We start from the raw sequence: 22,242 nt of genomic DNA on the forward strand, positions 1-22,242 counted from the left end.
CAGCTCCAAATACCTCCTGCTCTGCTGCCAAATGTACCCACAGCGGCTTCAGTCAATGGCTGAGTAGAAACTGTCCCAAACAGTCTCTCCCAGCCTCCAAAGGCTCTGTTTGGCCAGCTTCAGAATTAAGCAGCTGGGCTTCTCTCCTTCCCAGGAGTCACAGTGGGGATGAGGATCCTGACAGTTTCCATTTTGGGATTTCTATTTCAAAATCCCCTGAAGAGTTTTGTAAGAAGAGGCACTCAGGGATCAGCACTTAGAATTTGGCCTTTTTTTTTTCCCCCTCTTCCTTTCAAAGCAAGCCCAGTGAAATTAACCATTCCTTCTAAGATGACTGGCAGTCTCCAACAAATGCAGGTTTGCCCAGCTTTCATCTCCTTAGGGAAGTCATAAAATCAACATAGCCAGCACTTTTGGAGTTCCCTTCGTGGTACAGTGGTTAACGAATCCGACTAGGAACCATGAGGTTGCAGGTTCGATCCCTGGCCTTGCTCAGTGGGTTAACGATCCAGCGTTGCCGTGAGCTGTGGTGTAGGTTGCAGATGCGGGTCGGATCCCGGTTGCTTTGGCTCTGGTGTAGGCCAGTGGCTACAGCCCCGATTCGACCCCTAGCCTGGGAACCTCCATATGCTGCAGGAGCGGCCCAAGAAATAGCAAAAAGACAAAAAAAAAAACATAGCCAGCACTTTCCATATAGGAAAATGTGTATCAGGAGGTGGGAAGCATGCTTTTCACTAATACTAAATATATGTTCCATTAGACTACCCTATGAGCCAGAAAAGTATTTACTCATTTAGCCAAGGGAGCAAGCCCTTAAATGTGTATATAGAAGACAGTTTTAATCCTGCTGAATAGCATTGAGAACTTTGTACTCATGTTGCAACAGAAGAAAGGCTGGGGGAAAAATGTAATTGTAATGTATACATGTAAGGATAACCTGACCCCCTTGCTGTACAGTGGGAAAATAAAAAAAAAAATAGAAGACAGTTTTAAAGCAGAGGGCAGGAGGCATTCTTGAATTTTTTTTTTTTTTGGCCACACTTGCAGCATGTGGAATTTCCTGGGCCAGGGACTGAACCCATAACCACAGTTGCAACCTACACCACAGCTGTGGCAATGCCAGATCCTCAACCCACTGCATCACACAGGAACTTCCTGAATTATTTTTTAAAGTTTTTTCCATTTTTAAAAAATGAAATATTTCTACTTAAGTCTAATATTTTAACTTTAAAATTAGTATTACTATTTGTTAATTATTATACGTAATTAAAACAAAATACACTACAGACACCAGGAGCTAGATCTCAGGAGGCCCAAATTCTGCTCATCAAGATTTCCATCTAGCTATAGACACCCTTTCACTGACTTTCAACTTTCAGGTCTGGAATGGAGAAATTGGGTTAGATGTCCTCAAATTAAATTCCAAGTCTACAATTCCACAACTGTATGAAATCTTGAACCCAGGTATAATCTAGCACTTTTGTCTATAAGGAAGAGTTTCTGTGACTTCACTTACTCAAAAATTTTAATTGCTATTTTTTAGTTATGAAAGTAATACACAATAAAGTTTCAACTATATAGAAATCATATAGTTAAAAAGATGAAGTCAGGAATTCCCATTGTGGCATGGCGGAAACAAATCCAACTAGTAAACATGAGGTTGCAGGTTCGATTCCTGGCCTTGCTCAGTGGGTTAAGGGTGAGCCGCAGACACGGCTCAGATTCTGCGTTGCTGTGGCTATGGCATAGGCCTGCAGCTGTAGCTCCAATTCGACCCCTAGCCTAGGAACCTCCATATGCTGAGAATGTGGCCCTAAAAAGCCAAAAAAAAAAAAAAAAAAAGGATGAAATCATCCTTGCCCTCCCACAGCCCACTCAGCCCTTCCCTGAGGTTAGGTCACCAGTTCTTACCTTGTCTCCTTCAGCTACATGACAGATGACATCCCCAGTGGATGGATTGACGGTAGGGAAAGTTTTCTTGCTGATAGCATCATGCCACTCATTGTTTATGAAGATCTAAAATGAGAAGGGAGAAAGTCCTCAGGACCAGCTCTCAACCTGATACCACCAGCAATGTTAAAACAAAACAAAACAAAACAGAACAAATAGGAATTAGCTTCAGAGAGATGTGGCCTGAAAGTTAAAAAAGCACAGGCCTTGGAGACAATCTGAGCTGGAGAGCCCACTCTGCTAAGTACTGTGGATAAATCATTTGACCTTTCAATGCCCTGGTTTCTTTGGCCTGAATAATGAAGAATACATTCCCATCCTATCAGTTATCTATATCTACAGCTGTGTAACATCACCTCAGAATTTGGTAGTTTAAACTGACTTATTATTATCTCTCACAGTTGTATCCATTACTGGGCGCAGCTAGGCAAAGCTTGGTCATGTGGTTGCAGAGTGAGGGCACCTGCGGCTGCAGGTACACAATGCTTTCTTCACTCATGTGTCTGGCACCACATGGCTGCTTGGGCTTCCTGACTGTACGGCAGACTCAGTCTAGTCAGACCCCTCACATGACAAGTGGCTTCCCCAGAGAGTGTTCCAAGACACCAGGCAGAAGCTGAAGGGCTTCTTAAGATCTAGTTTCAGAAGTCACATGGCCTTGTTTCTGCCACCAAATTCCATTGGTCAGCATAAATCACAGGTCCAGTCCAGATTCACAAAGAGGGAGGAGAGCTTCCACCTTGCCTGGGAGGAGCAGCAAAGAATTAGCAACTTTTCTCTACCACACTCCTGTCAGGGTTGTTGTCAGAATTATTCTTTCACCCATTCAGTCAATATTTAGTGAACACCTTCAATGGGCCAGGCACTGTTGAAGGGCTGAGGACACTGTGGGACCCAAATTCAATTAGGACATTTCTCTCGTGGAGCTGGTGCTCTAGTAGGCACAGAAAATAAAGAAGCAGTCAAATACACAAGGCAGCTTCAGACTGCAGTCGTAAGTGCAAAGGAGAAAAACAGGATCCAGAGAGAGTAGTAAAAAGGGAGGAAGATGGAGAACTTCAGCTGGGATGGTCAGGGAAGGCTTGTATGAGGAGCAGACATTTGACTTGACCCCTGACTGATGAAAAGGAGCCAGCCACCACGAGAAGAGTGGGAGGATAAGCAGTCCAGGCAGCACAAACAGCAAGTGCAAAGGCTCTGGGGCAGGAGTAAGTCTGGTCTGAGATAAAATAAAGGCAGATAAAATAAAGAGTTATTGGTGAACCCAGAAGGAAGTGCTAGGAGACAGGGGCAGGGGCAGTCCTGTGAAGCCCTCAGGGAGCAAAGAGCTGAAATCTCCCAGCAAGCTGTCCCCCAAGGCTGGGGAAGCTCATCTCTCAGGGAGGGGGCTGAGGTCACTTCAATCATTTCAATCAAGGCTGGAGCAAAGGTGACTGGTGGGGTGAAGGCAAGGACATCCACTGAGGTCACTCTGCCTTCCTTCCCCAAGCAGTCCCCTGGGCCCCAGCATCCTAACATGGCCTGACTGTGGCTTAGGACTGAGGTCACTGTCTGCAGTCACTCAGGAAGGTTCTTTGGAAATGAGTTCACATGAGTTGGTTGATCATCAACCTGTTTGTTCCTGCAGCAGGGCTAAGAAATGGGTGACAGGTAGTTTCCAGTGGAGGGAACAGGTATGGCAGAAAGAGTTCAGGCTGGAAGCAAGGTGAACCCAAGTTCAAGCTGGACTGGGCCACACCTGTGCATGCACACCCACTCTGAGACTCGGTCTTACCTCCTGGTGAGCGTGGAGGAGAGCGAAACCCAAGGGAGGACTAGAGCTAACACTTGCGGAGAAGAAAGGAGGGCCTGGCATACAGCCTGTGGCCATTCTGAGCATCTGTTCCCTTAGCCTCCCTGAGTCTAGCCTCAGGTTTCATGGCCTTGCTCCCAACTGCTTCATGGAAGCACTTGAAGCCAGAGATCAGTAGCTACAGAGAGTGGCAGGCTGCAGTGCGTGGGGGTATGTCTCGTGGTCTTATACCATTCCCCTCAACCCCATTCCCCTCTGCTGACCAGGATGTCAGCACCTGGTCCCATGAGGATATCCCATCCCCCACCTGCATGTCACGGAAATGGCTAATGACTGTTACCAGATACTCATTATGTAACAGCCCCTGTACTAGGAACTTTCCATACCTGGATCATTCCCATTTAAACCTCATAGCAAATCTAGGTGAGCTTCATCCTCTCCACAGAGGGGATCCACTGAGTCACAACAGGGTCAAGTCACCTGCTCAAGGTCACACAACAGTGAGGGTAGGGTCTGGAATTGAACGTAGGTCTTCGGAACTCCAAGGCCTGTGTTCTTTTCCCAGTTCTCCCAACTCCAGCCTCCAGTCAGAACCCATGTCTGCCTTTGAGGAGGTCAGAACTCTTGTTCCCTAATCTCCATCTCTGTGGTTTACTTACTACCCTACTGCAAATTTGATTTTTGTGTTTTTATTATGGATGTTGTAAAAAGCACCAACCTCTAAGCCAGACAGACATGGGTTCTAGTCCTGGCTCTCCCCCTCATGAGCTGTGACCTTGGGCCAATCCCTTCATTTCCAGATGCTTCATCAGTCCACTGGGGATAGTCATCTGGGGGCTGATGTGAGGATTAAATTCAACAAGGGGTGTAAAGCTCCTAAGCCAGGACCTACATTGCTGCAGCTCCCTGCACAGCAGCGTACCAAATTAGCTTATCCTGAAAAAGTTTTCATTGCTATTTCACAAAGATCAAGAAGTGTAAAACAGAGAGGTTAAACTCCCCGAGTCCTCACCTATTTCTCCCTGGGTAGGGCCCAGGCTGTCCCCATGACCATTCCTGGCACCTATCTGCCGCTCAGGCCCTGGATTTGCTGAGTCACTCTCCACTGTCCCCTTTGCAACCATCCATCCTCCCTTCTGACTGAGTAAGCTGGGATTTGCAGGGACCTGTGGTTTTCCTTCTGTTTAGAGTTCCCCCTTTCTTCTCTTCTGCCAGACTTTAGTAGTTTTGGGAAGGGGGACCAAAACCAATACAGGAACCGTTCTCACACTGAGCCTCTGCCAAAGTTCTCCTTCAAGTGAGGCATTTCACGGTAACCACAATTTATTAAGTAAACAAGGGCAGATTCCAGGCCAAACGCTCCATAACTTTTTTTTTTTTTGTCTTTTATCTTTTAAGGGCCTCACCTGCCGCACATGGAGGTTCCCAGGCTAAGGATCTAACTAGAGCTGTTGCTGCCAGCCTACACCACAGCCACAGCAATGCCAGATCCAAGCCTCATCTGCAACCTACACCACAGCTCACAGCAACACCAGATCCTTAACCCACTGAGCAAGGCCAGGGATCAAACCCGCCACCTCATGGTTCCTAGTCAGATTCATTTCCGCTGCGCCAAGATGGAACTCCCCAATGCTTCATAACTTCTAGCCAGAAACCCAAAGCCTAACTTACCTAACATGTTATTCAATCACCCTGGGAGGGTACAGGCTCACCCTTCCCCATTATAGTTTCTAGAAGCAGAGGGACAACCTTGTGGTATCAGATGTTGACACTTTGAATCTGGACTGTTGGGAAAACTCAAAGAGCTTTTCCATCAAAATGCTATATTTTCTATGCATTTTAATAAATACATCTCACTACATATTATAAAAGTTGGATTCACTTATCCATGCAGTGGTTAAGTTTTAACCAAGTGTCATCACCATGCTGGGCAATGAGTGAAACAACCCCATCCTGACTCCTTGAGCCAAAGTTCCAGGGGGAGAGACAGGATCCATAAGCAAATGAAGGGAGACGTGGAAGCAAAGAGAACAGTGAGGTCGGGGGAGGGGGGTGCCTGGGGGAGGGATTTGAGGACAAGAGGAACCAGAAGGGCAACCAGAAGGGCTGCACTGAGGACTGGGGAGAGCAGGGGGCCTCTGGGTTCCATGCCTGCTGTATGCCAGGACCTATACTATTGTTGGGGTCCTGGAGGGAACAGGACAGACATGGGGAACATCCACTCTTAGTGGGGATCACAGACTTTTATTTTGTAACTTGCTTTTCTAAGTTTATCTTGGACATCATTCCACAGGCAGATGGGCCTCATTATTTTAAACATGGCAATCCTCAAAACAAACAGACCACTGTTTATTTAACCATGTCCTACAAACTCACTTTTAGGGCATGTTTTCACTACAAGCAGACCTCAGAGATTTTGGGTTTGGTCCAAACCACTGCAATAAAGCAAGTATTGCAGTAAAGCGAGTCACATGAATCTTTTCATTTCCCAGTGCATTTGAAAGTTATGTTTACACTATACTGCAGTCTCTTAAGGGTGCGATAGCATGATATCTCAAAATATAATGTGCATACCTTAATTTTAAAATATCTCATTGCTTAAAAGTGCCAATCATTATCCAAGCCTTCAGCAAATCATAATCTTTTTGCTGGTGGAGGATTTGAAATATTGTGAGAATTTCCAAAACGTGACACAGAGACAGGAAATGAGCAAATGCTATTGGAAAAAAATGCACTGACAGACTTGCTTGGACACAAGGTTGTCATAAACCTTCAATTCGTAAAGAACGTGGTATCTGCGAAGTGCAGTAAAGCACACCACAGTAAAATGAAGTCTGCCTCTGTTCCTGACAGTGCTGCTGCAGCAGACATCCTTTGACGTGCATCTTTGCAAACTCGGGGCAGATCACCATATAAAAATTAGAACCACTTAGCTGGAGGATAATATGATCCTTGGCTGCTTTGGACATCTTGTTTTCTAGGCCCCTGCAGGTTAGGAACTGCAAATAGAAACTTGGTGGGGGACTTAGAAGCAGGGGAAAGGACAGCAGAACTGGGAGCAGGACTGCAGGACCCCAGAGAGGAGTCTTAACTAAAGCAAGGACAGAGCCATGTTCTGGTGCCACCTCCACCACATGGCAATGGACAGGCATAACCTGCCCGAGGTCTCCAAAACAAGGTTAAATACTGTTCAGTAGCTCCAATTTATAGAGGCAGGACATATTGTAGAAAGACTACTTTCAAGCCTTGATGCATGAAAGAATTGGGGATCTGTTAGCTAGGAAATCTCCATCCCTGGAACGATGGAGAAGGACTGAGCAAATGCTGTGGTTTTCTATCCTGGGGTGACTCCTGCTGGCATTTGATTTTTCAGTGGCAGCTAGGTAATTTATGTCTAAGAGAAAACAGATGGAATCTTTCATATTACAAAGTCCTGAGGAGAAAAGTCCAAGGTAAATACTGAATACCACACACATTCACACATTCCTAGGCAATCATCTAGATACCTTAGGTTAGTTTGGGGTTAAGGCCAAGGGCAGCCACCTCCCCCAGACTTGATGGAGACATTCCGGCACCTGACCCCAGCCCTCCCCTCCCCTCTTCTCCTCATTCTCTAGGGTCTTTGGTCCCACAGTCCTGGACTCTCACCACTTCTAAGATTGGAGGGTTGACTGCACTGTGGACGTTTGCCAGGCAGGAAAGGTTTCAATCTGTCGATGTATCTATGGGCTTGTGGTTTGTCAGTCTCTTTCTTGCTGCCAGTTTCAGCACTCCCTGTGTGTCCTCACAATCCTGGTCATGTCCCAAATTCATTGCAAAAAGGCTGTTCTGAGTGGAACTATTAGGTTCCCATGCCTTACTACTGGAGCACAAAGACTGTAAACACAGTTTCATAAATATCGGCCTTTGATAAATAATTACTGAATAGTGATTATATTCAAGTCTCAGTGCTAGGAATGCAAATGTGAACACAAACTTGGCTCCTCCCATCTGATATCAAATATTCAATTGTCTCAGTAATATTAATCCTTGTTTGACCACTAGGCTTGGTCATGAGGCAGCACAGCATGTGGCTAAGGGCATTTGTGTTAGAGCTGAACAGAGCTAATCTTGAATCCTGGTTTCACACTTACTATTTATGTGAACTTGACCTCTCTGAGCCTCAGTTTCCTCATCTATAAGATGGGATCTGGTTCCTAGAGTCTTTGGGAGGATGAAAGGTGAAAAGACATAGGTTCAAGCTATCAGGCACAGGTAGTATATATTCTGTATATACTACCTGTTAGCAGTGATTATCTGCAGGGGTGGAATATCAAAGGACTGTCGCTTTCTTTTTTGTTTTTATATTAGCTTAGAGGCTACTTATTTTGAAAGAAATAAAATGTTTTATTGCAGGATTTGCAACAACTCAACACTGAAAACATCTCAAGGAGCTTTAAAAGGGGCTAGTTCCAGCAGAGTATAATGCTCATACGGATTGCTTTGCAACCCTTGGGAATAATAAATAAGATCTGAATGTACTTTAAGATTTGAATGTACTTAACTGATTTAGGAAGATAATCTGTATACATTGTTCAATGAGACAGAACTTCAAACAGTAAGTGCAAGGATCTCATTTATGTTAAAAAGAAAAAAAAGTCTGATGCATGCTCACACACACACAAATGTGAAGAAAATGCCTGTAAGATCACAGACCTACCAGTGAACAGTGCTCTTGGAGGGAGTACAGTGCAGTATGAGGGAAGTTTTACTTTCTTCATTTTTACACAGTGATCAAGGGTTACTTTTATGATCTCAAAAAAATCTGATAAAGAAAAGCAGCTGCAGGAAGATTTCACTCTGCTCCAACTTAGATTCCCAAACTAAAACTAGAGAACAGGACTCAAACTATCTACCGTGCCTATGTGCCCATTTGGACTCTGTTTCCTCACTTCCACAAGACCACAGAGGAGGAGGATTTTAATTAGATCCTGTGACCACAAAGGCTTAGTGTGCTGCTGCTTTTCCTTTGAGGATGTTTTTGCCTGATGTTCAAGTCTTTCAAGCATAAACTCCTCCTTAAGCAGCCTACCAAGGGAGCAGAAGTTGCTGCCTTTTTGGCTTGTGTTATGCAAAGGGCATATTATTTTATCTTTTGTTTTTATTCCCTCACAAATGACTATTTGTAACATCCCTTAAATCACACAAATGCTCCTTTTCCCATCTCCTATGTGCAGATTTGCAGCCGAGCTCTGACAAGCAGGTCCCCTGTTGAAAGCAGCCAGCCAGGGGTAGGCTCTACAGCATCCTAAATCAGCAGTAACCCCCTTATTCCCACCCAGAGTTGCATCAGTGGTACCACACAGAAAGTTCTGGTTATTGGCTTACTCTTAGAAGCCTAGATGTGAACCTCAACTTTGATGCTGACTTCAGTCTTTGGGCAACTCAGGAGACCTCCTTGTAACTCAGTCTCTTCATCTGTAAAATGGAGATAATCACAGTACCTACCTCACTGGGCTGTTTAAGGATTAGTGCCAGATGCAAAGGAAATGCACAGAGAATAAGAGACATTATTCCTTTAAGTGCCTACAGTGTGAGGCCCTGTGCTCACCCTCTGACCCCTTCCAACTTCAAAGAAGTTGAAGTTCAGAAGAGCAGCAGCAGCTACACTTGTTGCACAAACAAAACGAACTCTTTCATAACCAGTTTTCTTCTCTGTGAAATCCATCACCTTACCCAAACTCAAAGATCAAAACAGAAAATATTCCAAAGTCCTAGTTGAGCAAAAAATCGACTACTGGGAATTGGTGTTATCCTGGAAAGTCCCTCCTTGCTTTAATCAAAGACCATTGGAAGGCACCAATACTTTACGGAGATTGCGACCGACCAGGTGGGGAAATAATCTACCCGTTCCCAATTCCCAGTAGTGGAAGCGCCTTAGCAAATTAGTAAATCTTAGCTGAAAAGGACCCCTCCATTTCTTGTTTTTACTTTTGGACTTCCTTGTATGAGGGCATGAGTAAAGAGATTTTTAAAAGAGATTAACTGCGAAAAGACAAAACAGTTCCTGCAAAGAGGGTCTAAAAGGACATGTCCTCTGAGTGGGTGATGTTTAGACTGCTCAGATACAGAGGCGACTAAGAAGTCCGAAATCCGAGGACGATCCGGGTGGAGGGGGAAGGTGAACGGGACCCAGAGTCGGCCCTGAAAAACGGTCATCTGCCAGACGAAAAGCGTCCAAAGTCACAGCTGCATAATGAAACAGAGGTGTCGTTGGCGGCTACGGGGCCAAACTGCTCGCGGGCAAGGAAGGGAGTATGCTGAAAGAGCAACTGCAGCAAACCCCTCAAGTCCCAATTGGGTAAACTGAGGCCCAAGAAGGCCCAGGCCGTTCGCACCCGACGGGCTCCGTCCCCCAAGACAACAAAGCGCTAGCGCGGCTCGGGGGGCGGCCTCACCTGGTTGTAGAAGATCTCGGGCTGCTGGTTAGGGGCCGGCACCGCCTGGGTAGGGGCGGCCGATAATAGGCGGCGGCCCTGGCGGAGCACAAGGCGTGCCGCGGCAAGCGCAGCAGGGCGCAACATGCCGATCCTGGGGCTGAAGTTCCGAGAGGCTAGCTAGCTAGCGGCGGGTCTGAGGTGGCGGGCAAGGCGAATGCAGAGCCGGGGACCTCTCCCGGGCCCCGCCCGGCAGCCAATGGGCAGGCGCGGGGCGGGGCCCCGGGCGTGCACCCGGAGGGGAGCAGTTGAGGATTGCCGCAGATCTCCCTGCGGGCCCGCCACTGTCTCTGCGCTTGGCGCGCCGAGGGTGTAGAAGTACTGGATCTCCAGAATTCTGCGTGCGTTGGCTGAACCCCTACTGCGTGCCTGAACCCATAATATGTACAGGCCTGAACCACAGCGACCCCTGACCTTGACTTACAGGGGTTTACACTCTAGTGGGAGAGGCCAACTCTAGTCCAAACACGAGGTAATTTCAGGCAGTGAAAAGGGATGCGAAGGAAATGGATAGGGTGAAGAGATAGTTGGGGCAAGGGTACTACTTTTAAATCCCATAGTCAGGAATTGACACGTGAGACCTGAGTCGTAAAGGGACTGTGACTAAGGGAGAGCATTACAGGAGGAGGGAACGCTAGGGCAAGGCCTTGAAATGGGACCACCCGACTTGGGTGGCAGAAGGGGAAACACTGGAGGCCAGGGAACCAGGGGGAGAGGATTAGGAGGTGAGGTGAGAGAGGTGGGTGGGGCCAGAACTGGAAGGCGGTGGTGAGGGGGTTTGGAAGGGAAGAATGACTTGCTGGCTTTGCATCATAAACTCATTGCTTACTCCTTCTGTGGAAAATAGACTGCAGGAGGGCAGGGGTGGGAGTAAGGATTTTCCAGGCTGTCTTATTCCACAGACATCCCAGGGCTGGGCACTGGGGACACAGGGAGCAATGAGAGGACAATGGATAGGAAAGCAGATGGATCCTGGGTCAAATGTGTACATTTCAACCAAATAAATATCAGCAAAAGTCCAAGAAAGACTGAAGAAACCTGGCAGCAGTTTCTGAGCTGGGTGGAGATAAGTGTTTTGACAGCAGAGAAGCAGAGGAAAGGGGCACATCTAGGTGCCAAGTGTCTGGGGAGCTGTTTAAGGCTCTAGCTGTTGGAGCCGAGCCCAAAGAGATTGAACAAAGCCCAAGTATGGAGTACCAGGCAAAGGTATTGCTTCAGTTTTGCTTTGTTTTGGAGAGCTAATATGATGTCAAAAGGATATTGTAAGAGTATTATAATCTGCTGAAATAGATACACCACAGCATTCTGGTGGCCAAACACAATGAAGTCCCTGCCTAAGTGTGTCTCACACAGATGTTCCCCTCTAGGCAGGAACTCAGGGACCCAGACTCTTTTCTTTGTGTGACTCTGAGATCAAAACCTGATTCCCAAAGTTCCCCTGGGTCTCAGCACCAGTCCAAATAACCGAAAGAGAGAAAAAGTATTAAGAATGGCACAAGGGAGGTTTTTCTGGGTCGAGCCTGTTTCATTGGTTAGAATTCAGTCATGTGGCTATTCCTCCTTATCAAGGAGTCTAGGAAACAGGCCCTGTGCCCAGAAAGAAGGGGAAATTGGTTTGCAGATCAGCTGCAGGGATAAACTGCAAAGTAAGTCTGCCTCTCTTCTCTGAATGCAGCACCCAGCCTGCATTTCTCTTCCCCCAAGGCATCTTGCTTTTTCTGCTTGGAAATGTGTGTGGGAGATCTTCTGTAACCGCACTCAAGGAAACTGATCTTGGATGGACGTTTAGGTTGTTTCCAGTTTTTTATCTTTACAAACAATACTGCAATTTATAACCTTGACTTCATAAAAATGGAACTACTAAGTCAAAGAATATGGACAATTTAAGTATAGGTGTTGCTGGAGTTTCCTAGTGGCACAACAGGTTAAGGAATTGGCATTGTCACTGCTGTGGCTTGGGTTTCCTCTGTGGCTCAGGTTTGATCCCTTGTCCAAGAACTGCACATACCATGGGTGTGGCCAATAAATAAATATGACTATTGCTGTATTATCTGCCATAGAGATTTGATCAGTTTATGTCCCACCCCTGTCATGTCTGAGTTTCTTCACACCCTCACAAATACAATTTATCAGATTTTTTGTTGGTTAGTGTTGCTAATCCAATAGATGAACAAAAGCATTTCTTTTTTTAGGAATGTGCTTGAGTGTCTTCGACTGTATAGTCATGTTTTCTTCCACTGCTACAAACTAACTGTTAATGTTCTTGCTCATTTTTCTATTAGATTGGTTGTTGGTTTCTATAAAATTGAGTTATAGGGGCTTTCTTTATGTCAAAGCAGTTAACCTTTGGCCTGTCATATGTGCTGCAAATACTTTCTGTCAATCCTGTTTTTATCTTTTTACTTAGTCTGTACCTTGTTTTTTTTGTTTGTTTGTTTTAGAGCTTTTTGGTTTGTTTTTTTTTTTAATGCCTTCTGGCTTTTATCTTATGTCTATAAAACCTTTTCTACTCTGAGATTATTTTTTTTAACTTATGGGTTTTTTTCAACTTTATTTAGATCTCATTGACATAGGATATTGTGTAAGTTTAAGGTATACAACATATTGATTTGATATACTTACATAATGCAAAATGAGTACCACCATAGTATTAACACCTCCATCACATCACATAATTATCACTTCTTTTTTTGTGGTGAGAACATTTAAGATCTACTCTTTTAGCAAATGTCAAGTATTTAATACAGTATTGTTAACTCTAATCACCATACTGTACATTAGATCTCCAGAACTTATCCATCTTATAACTGAAAGTTTGTACCCTTTGACCAGTATCTCCCCATTTCCCCCACTCCCCAGCCCCTGGTAACCACCATTCTACTTGTTTCTGTGGGCTTACCTTTTTAGATTCCACATATAACATAGGTCATACAGTATTTGTGATTCTCTCTCTGACTTATCTCAACATGAAGACTTCAGGGTGCATTCATGTTGTTAACAAATGTTTTTCTCCTGGTTGAACAATATTCAATATATATACATTGTGTGTCTATATACCATGTCTTTTTTATCCATTCATCTGTTGGTGGACACAAGTTATTTCTGTATCTTGGCTATTGTGAATAGTGCTGCAGTGAACATGAAAGTACAGGTGGCTCTTTGGGGTGGTTATTTTAGCTTCTTTAGATTTTCCTTGGACTCAGAAGTAGGATAGTTGGATCATAAGGCAGTCCTCTATACTGTTTTGCATGGTAGCTATACCAATTTACATTCCTACCAATAGTATATAAGGATTCCCTTTTTGCCACATCCTCACCAACCCTGATTGACAATGACTTTTTGATGTTAGCCATTCAAACTGGTGTGAGATGATATCTCATTGTGGTTTTGAGTTGCATTCCCTGATGATTAGTGGTGCAAGTTTCCTTTTATGTATCTGTTGGCCATTTATATGTCTTCTTTGGAAGAATATCTATTGGTTCCTTTGCCTATTTCTTAATTGGATTGTTTTTCCACTATTGAGTTATATGAGTTCTTTATGTATTTTGGGTATAAACCCCTTATCCAGTATACAATTTGCACATATTTTTCCCCTTCTGATGGCTACCTTTTCATTTTGTTGATTGTTTCTTAAGCTGTGCAAAAGCTTTTTAGTTTGATATGTCCCACTTACTAATTTTTGCTGTTGTTGCTTGTGCTTTTGGTGTCATATCCAAAAAATCATTTCCAAGACCAATGTCACAGAGCTTTTTTCTTGTTTTCTTCCAGGAGTTTCATGTCTAAGTCTTTATTCCAGTTAATTTGAGTTAATTTTTGTGAGTAATGTTAAGATAGGGGTCCATTTTCATTCCCAACACCATTTTTTTTTTTTGTCTTTTTGCCATTTCTAGAGCCGCTCCCGCAGCATATGGAGGTTCCCAGGCTAGGGGTCTAATTGGAGCTGTGGCCTCCGGCCTATGCCAGAGCCACAGCAACGCGGGATCCGAGCTGCATCTGCAACCTACACCACAGCTCACGGCAACGCCGGATCGTTAACCCACTGAGCAAGGGCAGGGACCGAACCCGCAACCTCATGGTTCCTAGTCGGATTCGTTAACCACTGCGCAACAACGGGAACGCCCCAACACCATTTTTTGAATGTTTATGTTCTAGTACTTTCATTGCTCATATTTTACACTCTGAAATTTGATTCTTTTATTAATTTTGGTATAAGGAAAGACTTAAAGACCGATTCCATTTTTTTTAAGATGTTACATGGAGTTCCTAACACCATTTATTCAGTAATTAATTTTTCCCCACCCGTATGAAAAGCCATCTCTTTGTATACTAAATGCCCTTAAGTAATTGAGTATTTCTGAACTGTGTTCTTTTACATGGATCTGCCTATTCCTTTGCCAGTATGATGCTGGTGTGACCCCTGTAGCTTTATGGTTTAATCTTAATCTCTCGTACTGTCATTTCTCTCAACCAAGATTTTTAAGCCTGTAAGTGATGAGTTTGTAAATGTGCTTTGAGAGATCCCTCTGGAGACACCATGGAAATTCAGTTATAGAGAAGAGACAGGCTGGAAGCAGAGAGCTGACATGAGAGATGATGACAGCCTGGTTAGAAACAAGGGGGATGATTAGGAGGGAGAGCACAGAGGTGGAATTGATAGGTCACTGGATGGAGATAAGGGTGAGGGAGGGAGTGGAAGATGGTGCTGAGATTTCTATCCCCTGCTAAGTGAAAGCTAGGAAAAACAGTAAGTTTGGTTGTGGGAGGGGAAAGAAAAAACATACTAACTTATAGATATTAATTTACATGGAGATAGTGTGTGATGACATACTTAGGTCCCCACTGGGGTCCACAGTGGTGTGTGTCAGTTTAGCACACATATTGGTTCACAGGTTCATTGATTCTGGTTTGTTCATCTGTGGTGCTCACCATACCCCACCAGTAGCTTTCTCACCCCTGCTCCCCTAGTTTGGGGGGGTGGCTATCTTCCCCAAGCCCTCTTTGCTTAAGGAAATCTTCTCTGTCAAGATTCAGTCCAGAGGATGGGATTAGGATGGCAGAACAGAAGGAGTGGAGCTCAACTTCTCTCCTAAAAACAACAAAATATACAATCTTCAACCAGATGGACTGGAAACTTTCAAAAAGATATCCTACTCCAAATGACAAAGAGAAGGCCACATCAAGAGGTAGGAGGTATGATTACGTGATATAAGCAACCCCATACCTCCTGGCTGGGAAGCCCCACAGACTGGAAACTAACTGGTTCACAGAGGCTCACCTACAGGAGTGAGAGTTCTGAACCCCACATCAAACTCCCATGTGTGGGGATCTGGCACTGGGAGAAAGAACCCCTGGAGCATCTGGCATTGAAGGCCAGTGGGGCTTGTGCACAGGAGCTCCATGGGACTGGGGGAAACAGAGAGCCCATTCTTAAAAGGCACACCAGTCTTTCACATGCACTGGGTCCCAGGGCAAAGCAAAGTTTCCATAGGAATCTGAGTCAAACCTGACTGCAGTTCTTGGAGAACGTCCTGGGAAAACAGGGGTGAATGTGGCTTGTTGTGAGGGAAGGACAGTGGAAGCAAAACTCTCAGGAATATTCAGCAGCATGCCTTTCTCTGAAGGTGGCCATTGTGGGAAAACCTGGCCCCACCCATCAGTGCTGAGAAGCCCCAGGCCAAACAACAATCCAGGTAGGATCACAGCCCCACCCCTCAGTAAACAGGCTGCCTAAAGATCCTCCCAAGCACACAGCCACCTCTAATCTCACCCAGAGACAAAGCCCCACCCACCAGAGGGATAGGAATCAGCTCCACCTACCAGTGGGCAGGCACCAGTCCCTCCCACCAGGAAGCCTACAGCAAGCCCCATACCAACTTTAGCCACAAGGGGGGCAGGCACCAGAAGTAAGAGAGGCTACAACTCTATTATCTGGAAAAAGCTCACCACACCAAAAACCTATGAAAATGGAAAGACAGAGAACTATAACTCAGGTGAGGGAGAAAGGAAACCCCCCAGAAAATCAGCTAAGTGATCAGGAGATTCTCAGCCTCCAGGAAAAAGACTTTAGACTGTCGATGCTGAAGACGATGCAAGACATTGGAAAGAAAATGAAGACAAGGATGGATAACTTACAGGAAACACTGAGCAAAGAGATACAAGATATAAAACTTAAGCAAGAAGAGATGTAGAATACAATAACCGAAATAAAAATTCATTAGAAGCAGCCAACAGGAGAATATAGGAGGCAGAAGATGGAATAAGCGAGGTGGAGGACAGATTAGTGGAAATCACAGATGCAGAACAGAAAAGAGAAAAAAGATTGAAAACAAATGAAGCGAGTCTCAGAGAACTCTGGGACAACATTAAATGCATCAACATCCGTATTATAGGGGTGCCAGAAGGAGAAGAGAGAGAGAAGAGGACAGAAAAAATATTCCAAGAGATAATAGCCGAAAATTTCCCTAACATGGAAAAGGAACCACTCACTCAAATCCAGGAAGCACAAGTACCATATAAAATAAACCCAAGGAAGAACACCCCAAGACACATATTAATGAAACTGACCAAAATTAGAGACAGAGAATATTGAAAGCAGCTAGGGAAAAGAAACAAGTAACATACAAGGGAACCCTGATAAGGTTATTGGCAGATTTTTCAGCAGAAACTCTGCAGACCAGAAGGGAGTGGCATGATATACTTAACATGATGAAAGGAAAAAACCTCCAACCAAGAATACTCTACCCAGCAAGGCTCTCATTCAGATTTGAAGGAGAAATCAAAACCTTCACAGATAAGCAAAAGCTGAGAGAATTCAGCAACACTAAACCAGCCTTACAACAAATACTAAAGGAACTTCTCTAGGCAGGAAAGAAAAGATCAGCAACAGGAAACAAAAATACCACAAAAGATAAGGCTCACGAGTAAAGGTATATATACAGTAAAGATACAAAATCACCCACACACAATTATGCCACCGAATCAGAAATCATGAGCAGGGTACAAATGCAGGACACTGGAATGCACTTGCAATTAAGAGACCAGCAACTTAAAACAATCTCTTATATATAGAGACTCATATAAAAACTTCAGAATAACTGCAAACCAAAAATCTACAACTGATACACACACAAAATAGAAAAATCAACTCATTTGATTTCTTTGATTAAAGTTATATAGTTCTCGGCATATAGGTCCTTTACTTCCTTGGTCAGGTGTATTCCGAGGTATTTGATTTTGTGAGGTGCAATTTTAAAAGGTATCATATTTTTGTATTCCTTTTCTAATATTTCATTGCTGGTATACAGAAATGCAACTGACTTCTGAATGTTAATCTTATATCCTGCTACTTTGCTGAATTTATGAATCAGTTCAAGTAGTTTTGGGGTTGAGTCCTTAGGGTTTTCTATGTATAATATCATGTCATCTGCATACAGTGACAGTTTGATCTCTTCTCTTCCTATCTGGATGCCTTTGATTTCTTGTGTTTGTCTAATTGCTGTGGCTAGGACTTCCAAAACGATGTTGAAGAGAAGTGGTGAGAGTGGGCATCCCCGTCTTGTTCCAGATTGGAGTGAGAAGGCTTTCAGTTTTTCCCCATTGAGGATTATATTTGCTGTGGGTTTCTCATAAATGGCTTTGATTATATTCAGGAATGTTCCCTCTATACCCACTTTGGCGAGGGTCTTGATCATGAATGGATGTTGGACTTTGTCAAATGCTTTTTCTGCGTCTATTGAGACGATCATATGATTTTTTACTTTTTTTTTTTGTTAATGTGGTGTATGATGCTGATGGATTTGCGTATGTTGGACCATACTTGTGAACCTGGGATGAACCCAACCTGGTCATGGTGTATAATTTTTTTGATATGTTGTTGGATTCGGTTGGCTAAGATTTTGTTGAGAATTTTTGCATTTATATTCATCAATGATATTGGCCGATAGTTTTCTTTTTTGGTGGTATCTCTGTCTGGTTTTGGAATGAGGGTGATGGTGGCATCATAGAATGTCTTTGGGAGTATTCCTTCTTCTTCAACCTTTTGAAAGAGTTTAAGGAGGATGGGCACCAATTCCTCTTTATATGTTTGATAGAATTCACCTGTGAAGCCATCTGGTCCTGGACTTTTATTTGTAGGGAGTGATTTTATGACCTCTTCAATTTCATTTCTAGTGATGGGTCTGTTCAGTTGGTCTGTTTCTACTTGATTCAGTTTTGGCAGGCTGTAAGATTCTAGAAAATTGTCCATTTCTTCCAGATTGTCCAACTTGTTGCCGTATAGTTGTTCATAGTATTCTCTTATGGTTTTTTGTATTTCTGCTGTATCCGTTGTCATTTCTCCTTTTTCATTTATAATTTTGGTTATTTGGGTTCTTTCTCTCCTCTTTTTAGTGAGTCTGGCCAGGGTTTGTCAATTTAGTTTACCTTTTCAAAGAACCAGCTCTTGGTTTTATTAATTTTCTCTATTGTTTTTTGAGTCTCTATTTTATTGATTTCTTCTTTGATCTTTATAATTTCCTTCCTTCTGCTGACTTTAGGACTTTTTTGTTCTTTTTCTTTTTGCGGTTTCCTCAGTCCTAGTTCTTCTTCTTCTTCTTTTTTTTTTTCTTTTCTTTTTTCTTCCCTTTCCTTCCTTTCTTTTTGGTTTAGGGAAGCCCTTTCAATATTTCCTTTAACCTGGGTTTTGTGTTGCTGTATTCTTTAAGTTTTTGTTTGTTGGAAAAAATTTTTATTTCCCCTTCTATTTTAAATGATATTCTTGCTGGATAGAGTATTCTAGGTTGCATATTTTTTCCTTTTAGCACTTTAAATATCTCTTGCCATTCCCTCCTGGCCTGTAGTGTTTCTGTAGAGAAATCAGCTGATAATCTTATGGGGGTTCCCTTGTAGGTAACATTCTGCTTTTCTCTTGCTGCCTTTAGGATCCTCTCTTTATCACTAACTTTTGCCATTTTTATTATGATGTGTCTTGGTGTGGGTCTATTTGGGTTCAGTTTGTTTGGCGCCCTCTGTGCTTCTTGTATCTTGAACCCAGTATCCTTTAGATTTGGGAAGTTTCCAGCGATAATTTCTTCAAATATATTTTCCATCCCCTTATCTTTTTCTACTCCTTCTGGAATTCCTATTATGTGTAGATTGGCCCACTTTATATTATCCCATAGGCCTCTTATATTGCTTTCCAGTTTTTTGATTCGGTTTTCTGTCTGTTGACCGGATTGAGTGATTGCCATTATTCTATCTTCCATATCACTGATTCGTTCTTCTGCATTATTCATTCTGGTTTTTACTGCCCTTAGTTCAGTTTGCATCTCTGCAAATGAATGTTCTAGTTTTTCTTTGCTCCCCTTTATATTTATTTTCTAGTTCCTTTCTGAGGGTATCTGCATTACTGTTCATATCTTCTCTTAATTCCTTCAGTATTTTCACTATTTCTCTTTTGAACTCCAGGTCTGTCAGACTGCAGAGATCTGTTTCATTGTTGACTGTTTTAGGTGAGTTCTCCTGTTGGTTTGACTGGGGGTGGTTTCTCAGCTTCTTCATCTTGCTTGTTGTTTTCTTTCTCCTGAGGGAGTTGTACTCTCCGTTATCGGGCAGTGTTTGCCTTGTCACTGCCGTGGAATATTTCCTGAGGGCTGGCGTTGTTGGTCAGTCTTTTTTGAGGCAGTGTGGCTTTTCTGGAGTGTTGATGGGGCTAACAGTGTTTCTTTGAAGCAAAGGAGGACTTCCTGAGGGCAGACAGGACTGGGAGGTCCACACCACGATGGTAGCAGATTTCACTTGGTCATGCAGAGCTTGCTCTGGTGTTTTTAGGCTGTGGGGTTCTTGCAGGGGGTTGGCGGTGTTGGGCAGCTGTTCCTCAGGAGTGCAGCACCCCCTGAGGGCTGGAGCAGCTATCTGGGTCACTGAGAACCTAAGGGGCTCTTCCCTAGGGCAGCCCAACTCAGAAGGATGGCCTGCGAATGTAGGCAGATCTTTTCACAGTCTGGCCAAGCTTGTTGCAGCTTTTCTGGGCTGCAGGGGCTCCTCCAGGGGGCTGGTGGTGCTGAGCAGCTATTCCATGGGAGTGGGGCACCCCCTGAGGGCTTGGGTGGCTAGCAGGGCCGCTGAAAACCCAAGAGGCTCCTCCCCAGGGCAGCCCAACTCAGAAAGACCGTCTGAGATCTTTTCCCGACTCGGCCAGGCTTGTTCTAGCTTTTCTGGGCTGCAGGGGGTCCTGACTGGAGCTGGCAGTCCTATGCAGCTGAGCCACTAGGGCTCGGCACCCCCTGGGGGCTTGGGCGGGTAGCAGGGCCGCTGGAAATCCAAGAGGCTCCTCCCTGGGGCAGCCCGACTCAGAAAAACCATCCGAGAATTAGGCAGATCTATTCACAGCCTGGCTAGGCTTGTTCTAGCTTTTCTGGGCTGCAGGCCTTTTCCCAGGGGCTGGTGGTGTTTGGTGCTGCTCTGCGGAAGTGTAGCCCCTCCAAAGGGCAAGCAGGCCTGTGCAGGGACAGCCCCTGCGGTGGTAGGCTTCAGGCAATTGTTGAGGCCAGCCCTCCCCGATGGCAGGCAGCCCCAGGTTCGGAGAGAGCGTAGGGGGTGGTGGGGGTGGTGGGGGTGGGGGGAGGGGATGCACTGGGAAGCACAGCTTTCAGCTAGCTATCAGGCCTGTAAGCTTGCTGTTGCATGGGGAGTATTCTATGGGGACCCACCCCTTCTTCTCTCCCCTCCCCAGCTCGGGCGCAGACCAGGCTCTTCTCCCAGGTTCCCTCTGATGGGGCTTTCCACTTCCCCGCCCCTAGAGTATTTCTCCCTTTCTCTGCAACAGCTTTGTTTTCTAGTCTCCCAGGCAGTCTCTGCCCGGTCAAACTTGACAGACCGGTTTCTAGACCTCCCAAGCAGTCTCGCTCCGCCCCGCCTCCCCCAGCCCAGGGGACTAACCTCTGGAGCCGAGGTATCAGTGCCCAGCCCCCACCCAGGCGTCTCAATTTTTGGTGACTGTGCCCGTAGTTCAGATGGTCCGTTCGGTTCTTGATCGGCTTTTCAGTACTCCAACTTACTGCTACACTCTTCTCTGCATCTGGAGATTCCTCTTTCGTTTGATCTTTCCCCTTTGTAGGTGACTTTCCAGGGTGCGGGATCCCTTTCTCCTCCGCAGTTCCCTTTCGGGAGCGCCCGTCCCGATCGGATTCGCCTTCTCTCACTCTCCTCTTTTCTCCCATTCTGCCCAGTAATGTCACAAACTTCTTGCCGTCATTGGAGTTTAGGTTCCTCTGACAGCGATTGGTTGCTGCTCTGTGCGAGTCATTTATTCTGTAGATGTGCTTTTTTTGTTGTTGTGTTTGTGGGAGAGGGCGATCGTGTGCCACTACTCCTCCACCATCTTGAAGTGTCTCTTCTATCTTTCTTTTAATCTGTTTTCTTGCTCTTCTATAAGTCTTTGCTCTGATTTTTTTTTTTTTTCTTTCTCTGGGTCCAACTTTCTCTCATTCTCCATTGCCTCTTAATCTGTGGACTCATTGCCAGGAATGGAACTGAGAAAATCAAAGTGTCCTTAGAGGGAAGAAGAATGAAGCAGGGGAAAGAACTCAGAAATCAAAAATGTAACTTCTTTTCAGAATGCTGTAGAGTGGAGAAATGTGAACACTTTAAAGTGAATAAATGGTGTCTTCTCATCATGCTGAGCTCATTGGGAGAAGCCCCAAGTTGGGTAAGAAACAGTTATTCACTTCCTCTAAGATATACAAAGTCTTAGCTTTAAAATACCCCAAAACATTTCATTGTTAGGACCCAAGGGTGTGTTTTAAGGTTGAAAAAAATCTAGTTCCACTTGCTCTCTAAAAAGTGCTAAGTGAGGTATACGTCAGGGTCACTGAGATTTTAGATATTTAGTCCTGGTGCTGGGACACCGACTATCAAATGGATGGTATTTTTTCTTTGCTTTTGTGCAAACAATTTTGGGGTGGGGGGCAATTCAAAGCAACATTTAAACAGGAAGACATTCTCTCTCAGAAGCAGGAGGGAAAAAATGTGATGCAGCCCATGCAC

The 22,242-nt window shown here is 44.6% G+C and overlaps 1 protein-coding gene across 2 annotated transcripts in view; it reads right to left on the reverse strand.

The window, feature by feature from the left end:
* Positions 1-22,242, reverse strand: part of ALDH2 (aldehyde dehydrogenase 2 family member) — a 50,654-nt gene that overhangs the window by 24,688 nt on the left and 3,724 nt on the right. Inside the window, exons 1-2 of one of the 2 annotated variants that reach the window (XM_047761171.1) lie at positions 10,180-10,389; positions 1,912-2,016 (exon numbers count right to left, since the gene is read on the reverse strand). In XM_047761171.1, coding sequence (XP_047617127.1) covers positions 1,912-2,016; positions 10,180-10,305 — 231 coding nt within the window. In that variant the 5' untranslated portion in view covers positions 10,306-10,389. Of the gene's footprint in view, positions 1-1,911; positions 2,017-10,179; positions 10,390-22,242 lie in introns of those variants that run through there. The other variant, XM_047761172.1, reaches the window with a different exon arrangement.

Source organism: Phacochoerus africanus, chromosome 15, assembly GCF_016906955.1.
Source record: "Phacochoerus africanus isolate WHEZ1 chromosome 15, ROS_Pafr_v1, whole genome shotgun sequence".
NCBI classification, from domain to species: domain Eukaryota; kingdom Metazoa; phylum Chordata; class Mammalia; order Artiodactyla; family Suidae; genus Phacochoerus; species Phacochoerus africanus.